General features: G+C 49.6%; 1 protein-coding gene across 1 annotated transcript in view; it reads left to right on the top strand.

Moving 5' to 3' along the window:
• Window positions 1-1,942: 1,942 nt before the first annotated feature.
• Window positions 1,943-7,670, top strand: part of Blvrb (biliverdin reductase B) — a 25,088-nt gene continuing 19,360 nt past the window's right edge. The window contains exon 1 of the mRNA XM_013032620.1: window positions 1,943-2,112. Coding sequence (XP_012888074.1) covers window positions 2,034-2,112 — 79 coding nt within the window. The 5' untranslated portion in view covers window positions 1,943-2,033. The remainder of the gene's footprint in view (window positions 2,113-7,670) is intronic.

The raw sequence follows: 7,670 nt of genomic DNA, 5'->3' as shown, positions 1-7,670 counted from the left end.
CTGACACCCACAGAACATACCACACACTGACACACACATTGAAATCTCCCACACTGACACCCCCACAAACACTGACACTGACACACAGACACATCCCACACTGATACACACACTAACATTCCCACACTGACACATGCACACACATTGCCCACACCCCCACTGATACACACATTCCCACGCTGACATTCACTGACACACACACACACACACACACACTGGGTCACCACAACATCACAAGCACATTCTCCATATCTGTGTCACTCCCTATGTGAGATCACTCTGGGTCAGACCTTCAAACTGTCACACCCAGTTATCCCACACAAGAAGAGAGTGTCTGTCCCACTGTGACATGTTCAAATAGGACACTATCACCATCAACAACAATGGGTGTTGTACACCATCACCCATCTTCACCAGCTCATAGTTGCCTTCATGTTTACACACTCAAGCTTGTCACACCAGCCACCTGTGTTGGTGGCTCACACCTGTCATCCTAATTACTCAGGAGGCTGAGTAACCCCAACCCCAATCCCGGGGAAGAAAGTCCATAAGACTCTTATCTCCAATGTACCAGCAAAAAATCCAGAAGAGGGCTGGGAAGGTGGCTCAGTGGTAGAGTGCTTGCTTAGCATGCATGAAGCCCTGGGTTCCATTCCTCAGTACCACATAACAGAAAAAGCCGGAAATGGTGTTATGGCTCAAATGGTAGAGTGCTAGCTAGCCTTGAGCAAAAGAAGCTCAGGGATAGTGCCCAGGCCCTGAGTTCAAGCCTCAGGACTGGCAGAAAAAAATCCAGAAGAAGAGCTGTGGCTCAAGTGGTAGAGTACCAGCCTTGGGTGAAGAAAAAACAAAACAACAAAAACTGAGGGACAGCTCCCAGACCCTGAGTTCCACCCCCAATACCAGCACAAAAATAAGTAAGTAAAATTCAAGCTTGTGATCTGGGCGCTGGTGGCTCACACCTGTAATCCTATTCACTCAGGAGGCTGAGATCTGAGGATCATGGTTCAAAGCCAACCCGGGCAGGAAAGTCCATGAGACTCTTATCTCCAATAAACTACCAGAAAACTGGAAGTGGTGCTGTGGCTCAAGTGGTAGAGTGCTAGCCTTGAGCTGAAGAACTCAGGGACAGCGCTCAGGCCCAGAGTTCAAGCCCCACGACCAATATTTTTAAAAAATGATAATAATTCAAGCTTGTCACACCAAACACCCAGGCACAAGGGGACACACTCAGACATCAATCACATGGTCATCACCATTAGTAACACCCCCAGAGACACCCACTATGGGGCTCTGGGCTCACACATCTTTCCATGACAAATGTGGTGTCCCAGTAACAATCGAATAATCCCCAACACGTGTGCCACACTCCTGTGCTGTCGCACAGGCTGACATTCGCTGTCACAGTGTCACCCAAGGTCACCAAAGAACACATGGAGTGCCGCCCACACGTGGGATCACGCCTTCACACACACACGGGACGGCACCCACAAGCACGGTCACACAAGTGCATAGTCACACCGTTACAGTGGCACACCCCCGCCGCCCCCTGTCCTTTGGCCCTTAGCTTGTCTGGTAAAGCTCTAAGCGGAACAGAGTCCCACCTCCGACCCCAGATGCTGGGAAGACTGGGCGAAAGGGAGCAGAGGCAGTGGGCGTGACTCCCGCCCAGCCTGGCTTTCTCTGATTGGCTGGAGCGTGGAGGCGGGATGATGAGTGACAAGCTCTCTTGATTCCTCCTACTCGCGCCCTTCCCAGATGGGGGGCGGGGCCTTCAAGTGTAAGCGAGAGAGAGGGTGGCGCTAGACAGTGAGGAAATGAAAACGGACTCCTGCCCCGCCCAGTAGAGGGGGCGTGGTTTCATGGCCACGCCCACTGATTTGTAAACCAGGGGCGGGCCTGGGGCGTGGCTCTTTAAACTAGCTCCGCCCCGTCCCTCCAACTAAAGAAGGGTGGAGAACCCTGCCAGCGGCCATTGAGTTCCCGCGCGTCCCGAGCCTCCGGCCTGGCGGACCCTTGGACCCCCTGGCATCATGACTGTCAAGAAGATCGCAATCTTCGGTGCCACTGGAAAGACCGGACTCACCACCATGGCGCAGGCGGTGCAAGCAGGCATGAGCAGGGGTCGTTGTTGGTGGGATGGGGGCGGTGCACATGGCAGAGCATTAAAAAGGGGTGTCATAGGACCAGGCGGGGGCTGGATGGACACTCAGGTGCGTGAAGAGTCAGGGAGCAAAGAAAGAAGACCACGGGGCCAATGAATGCAGGGAGGCCAGGAGATTTCGTTTTACGTGAGTCTAAGGCACAAAAAACTGAAATCAGCCCATGAGGGCCTAGGGGACTCCAGTGACACAGCAGTGGGTAAATCCAGGGCTCTTGTGCAATTCACGGTGATTGTAGTGGTGACTGTGGGTACACCCAGAGAGAATTTACCCAGCCAGCTTCTGCCTGCCATCCAGCAGTGCTTTCTGTCCACTTGTGTTATAACCTGACAGCCCTCATCTGGGGAGAGTGATAGTATTAGGGCAACTTGATAGAGGAGACCATTGAGGCCCAGAGAATGATTCGCCCAATATGACACAGGAGTTAGGTGGTAGTGCTACGGTTTAAACTCAATTCCTCTGTGTGTGTGTGTGTGTGTGCACGCGTGCACGCACCAGTACTGTGACTTGAACTCAGAAGCCTAGGTGTTGTCCTTTAGCTTTCTCCCTCAAGACTGGCACTCTACCACTAAAGCCACAGCCCCAACGTCTGGCAGCTTCAAATCATAATCCTCAGATCTCAGCCTCCTGAGTAGCTAGGGTGACGAGTGTGCCAAGTCCTGCTCTTAAGCACAAAAGAAATTTGCTGATTTTTTGACTTGGATACCACAAAAAGAACATTGAAAAAGTTACAGGAAAAGTTGTTGTGAACACCTGCTCTAATCCTAGAAATGTCAGTGAGGGCTGAAAATTCTGGTTACACCGGGAGAGGGTGCAGGATTATCTGTTACCTCTTGCACCTCATTCTAGAGTTTACCAGTGACCAGCAGGGCCTGGGACTTCCAGATATGGGGCTCCACCCCAGTAAGCCTCAGGGACCCTGAAGATAAAATATCTGTGTGCCCCAAAAGGAGTGGAGATCTTCAGTATCCAGAATTTGCTGTTTTCAGCCAATGTCCCCCCCCATTTCTCTCTCTCTGTAAACTGGGGTTTGAACTCAAGGCCTTGGCACTGTCCCTTAGCTTTGAGCCATGATCCTCAGATCTCAGCTTCCTAAGTAGCTAGGATGACAGGCATGAGCCACCACTGCCCAGCACTTTTTTGGGGGGTGGGGAGTGGGGGGAGACAGTTTGGAAGTCTGATCTCACACTCACAATCCTTCATCGCCACCTCACAACGGCTGGGATTGCATAGGAGCCCTACCATGCCCTGCTGCTAGGAAGAGGGGACTCTTTTCTCCACTACTAGGCAGGCTGTCCACTGCTCCTAGGGCCTTGTGTGAGGATCTTGGATTTGAGGAAGTAGTTGAGCCCAGGGCTCAATTAAATTTTAATTTGCTGATAAGCGTTTCTAGGGACTGGATGGGAAGGAAGAGGGAGAAGTTGGAACATGCTGAGTCATCCTAAATATCTGTTTTTTTTTTGTGTGTGTGTGTGTGTGTGACTACTTTCACCTTAATCCCTAAATCCATAGGTTTCACTTACATGCCTGCTGGTCTCAGGGCTGACCCAAGTGGATTGTGGGCTAAGGGGGTGGGGAACATAGGGGTGCTCTGCCTTTTCTGAGAACTCTGCAAGGTCTCCCTTGTTCTTATCAGAAATAGGAAGGGCTAGCCCGGCGCCGGTGGCTCACGCCTGTAATCCTAGCTACTCAGGAGGCTGAGATCTGAGGATCAAGGTTCAAAGCCAGCCCAGGCAAGAAAGTCCGTGAAACTCTTATCTCCAATAAACCACCAGAAAACAGGAAGTGGCACTGTAGCTCAAGTGGTAGAGCGCTAGCCTTGAGCTGAAGAGCTGAGGGACAGTGCTCAGGCCCAGCATTCAAACCCCATGACCGACAAAAAAAAAAGAAATAGGAAGGGTTTGGATAAATTGGGGCTTATTTATCTCCTTGTGATTCTGTTAAGGCCAAGAGGTCTGTTGGAGCCAGGTACTGGTGCCCACGTCTGTAATCCCTGGTACTCAGGAGGCTAGGATATGAAGATCATGATTCAAAGCCAGGCTGGGCAGGAAAGTCTGAGAGACTCTTTTTTGGGGGGGGGGTCCAGTCGTGGGGCCTGAACTCTGGGCCTGGGCGCTGTCCCTCAGCTCTTCAGCTCAAGGCTAGTGCTCTACCACTTGAGCCACAGCTCCACTTCCGGCTTTTTTCTTTTTGCTTATGTGGTGCTGAGGAATTGAACCCAGGGCCTCAGGCATGCAAGGCAAGCACTCTACCACTGAGCCACCTTCCCAGCCCTGAGAGCTTCTTTATCTCCAATGAACCAGCAAAAAATCAAAAGCAGAACTGTGACTCAAGTGGTAGATCGCTGGCCTTGAGTGAAAGAACTCAGGAACAGCACCCAGCCTCTGACTCTCAGTTCAAGCCCCAGGATGGGCACAAAAGAAAAAGAGTGTTTGCTTACCTGACATGGATAGAACCCAGGGTCTGGGTTCTATTCCATCACTACAAGAAGTAAAAAAGCCAAAAACAAACAAATAAACAAAAAGCACCCAGTTCACTCCTGAGAAGAGTGAAGCAGAGCCCTTGTCATGTTGGAAATTCTCTGTGTGTCCGTCGCCTCTCATTACTTAACACTAACTCGGAGTCAAAGCCAGGGCTGAGTTGAGAACTGTTTGGGCTGCCATAACAAATACTATCCACTAGATGGCTTATCAACAACAGAAATGTATTTTAGCTAATCCTGCACTGGTTGCTCCTGCCTGTCATCCTAGCTACTCAGGAGGTTGAGATCTAAGGATCTTGGTTCAAAGCCAGCCCAGCAGGAAACTGTGAGCTCATCTCTAATTCACCACCAAAAGGGTGGAAGTGGAGGTGTGGCTAAAGCCTTCAACAATAACAACAACAAAATAAAAAACAAAACTGACAGCTTAGATACCTCTCAGCCTCCTGATGAGCCTCCATTACAGATGTGAGCCACCAACACCAGGCCTGTGTCCTTCCTTCCTTCCTTCCTTCCTTCCTTCCTTCCTTCCTTCCTTCCTTCCTTCTTTCGTTTCTTTCTTTTTTTTTTTTCCCTTTTGTTGGTTGTGGAGCTTGAACTCTGGGCCTGGCCACTCTATCACTTGAGCCACAGCATCACCCCCAGTTTTCTGGTGGTTAACTGGAGATAAGAGTCTCACAGACTTTCCTGTCCGGGCTAGCTTTGAACCACCTCCTGAGTAGCTAGGATTACAGGCATGAGCCACTGGTGCCCAGCTCTTTTTTTTTTTTGGTCCAGTTGTAGAGCTTGAACTCTGGGCCTGGGCACTGTCCTTCAGCTCAAGGCTAGCGCTCTACCACTTGAGCCACAGCGCCACTTCCGGCTTTTTTCTTTTTGCGTATGTGGTGCTAAGGAATTGAACCCAGGGCCTCAGGCATGCAAGGCAAGTGCTCTACCACTGAGCCATCTTCCCAGCCTCAGTGCCCAGCTCTTTTTTTCTTTATTTATTGTTGGTTATAGGGCTTGAACTTAGGGCTTGGGTGCTGTCCCTGAGCTTTTCACTCAAGGCTAGTGCTCCACCACTTTGAGCCACAGCTACACTTCCAGTTTTCTGGTGGTTCATTGGAGATAAGAGTCTCACAGACTTTCCTGCCCAGGCTGACTTTGAACCACAATCCTCAGATCTCAGCTTCCTGAGTAGCTAGGATGACAGGCAGGAGCCACCAGTGCCCAGTGTTTTTTTGTGTATCTTTTTTTTTGTTGTTTTTTTAAAGAAGAGTGATCGCAGAGAGTGACCACAGGAGAGGCAGCTGAGACCCAGTGGAGGAAGGCATTATATGAATTTCTTTAGGCAATCAGTAACCAAGCCAGTGTGTAAACTCAGATTCTTGAGGTCTAGAGTTCGAGGTCTGCCTGGGCTATCTCAAAACAAACAAAACAACAAAGCAAAACAAAAACAGGTCCACGGGGCATTCAAACCTGAGTTTTCACGTTTGTATGGGGTCAGGGAGATGGCAGTGACAAATGACTCAGCCCTGTACTTGCAGGGCTCTTGTTTTTCTCCTGTCAGCAGGAGCGCGGTGACAGAGGAAGTACAAATGGCTGGGGGACCTCGGGAAAGAAGGTGAAGGGTGATCCAGACAGAGGCACAGCACATGCAAAGGCCAGGGGGCAGGGAATATCATGTGTGTTTGAGGAACAGAAGGAGTGCAGTGTCTGGATAGACCAGGCCAGGTCTTGAGGGGTCCTGGAAGAGACAGTACTGAGGAGAGCAGGCTGTGTATCAAGGCTTGGCGGGGGTAGCGGGTCCCTAGAAGAATCTGATCAAGGAGACACTTAGACATAACTGGAAAGATCTATCTGGAAAGATAGGAGCAGGTAGAACACTATGAAGCCCAGGCTTGTCCTTTTGCCTCTGCCTTTCAGGTTCTGGGATTACAGGCATGTAGTGCCATGCTCTGGCTGCTTTTTCTTTTCTTTTTTTTTTTTTGGGGGGGGGTCCAGTCGTGGGGCCTGAACTCTGGGCCTGGGCGCTGTCCCTCAGCTCTTCAGCTCAAGGCTAGCGCTCTACCACTTGAGCCACAGCACCACTTCGGCTTTTTTCTTTTTGCTTATGTGGTGCTGAGGAATTGAACCCAGGGCCTCAGGCATGCAAGGCAAGTGCTCTACCACTGAGCCACCTTCCCAGCCCCTGCTTTTTTTTTTTTCTTGTAACTATTCTACTGAGCTATAATTCACTTACTATAGAACTCTTCCATTTAAAATGCACAATTCTCCATGCAACAATGGCTTACGCCTGTAATCTTACCTAGTTCGGAGGCTGAGGTCTCAGGATCTGAGTTAGTCAAAACTAACTCAGACAGGAAAGTCAAGGAGACTTTTACCTAGCAAAAACAAAAAATTTAGAATGGAACTGTGGCTCAAGTGGTAGAACATTAGCCTTGAGCTAAAAAGCTCTGGGACAGTGCCCAGGCCTTTAGTTCAAGCCCCAGGACCAACAAAAAACAAAAACAATTAAATGGCTCTCAATAAATTCACAGTTCGGCAAATGATATCATAATCAATTTAGAATATTTTCATCATCCTAGAAAGAAACTCCTAGAAGGCCTCTCCTTTCTCACTGCCCCCACGCACCTACTCACTGTTTTCTGCCCTAACCTTCCCCCAGCCTGAGGCAACCACTTATCCACTTCCTGTGTCTGTGGATTTACCTGCTCTGACCATGGTCTGGTCTTGGAGTCCAGCACTGGTGGCTCATTCCTGTAATCTTACCTACTTTGGAGACTGGGACCAGAGAATCATAGTTCAAAGCTAACACAGCCAGAAAAGTCTATGAGGCTCTTATCTCCATTTAAGAAGAAAAAAGTCAGAAGTAGAATTGTGGCTCAAGTGGTGGAACAAGAGAGAGAGAGTGTGTGTGCGCTGGTGGCTCACGCCTGTAATCCTAAACTACTCAGGAGGCTGAGATCTGAGGATCATGGTTCAAAGCCAGCCTAAGCAGCAAAGTCCATGAGAGCCTTTTCTTTTTTCTTTTCTTTCTTTCTTTCTTT

The sequence above is a fragment of the Dipodomys ordii genome, unplaced genomic scaffold (assembly GCF_000151885.1).
Source record: "Dipodomys ordii isolate 6190 unplaced genomic scaffold, Dord_2.0 Scaffold156, whole genome shotgun sequence".
NCBI classification, from domain to species: domain Eukaryota; kingdom Metazoa; phylum Chordata; class Mammalia; order Rodentia; family Heteromyidae; genus Dipodomys; species Dipodomys ordii.
The sequence above is the reverse complement of the archived record's forward strand: the minus strand, read 5'-3'. Positions and strand labels throughout refer to the sequence as shown.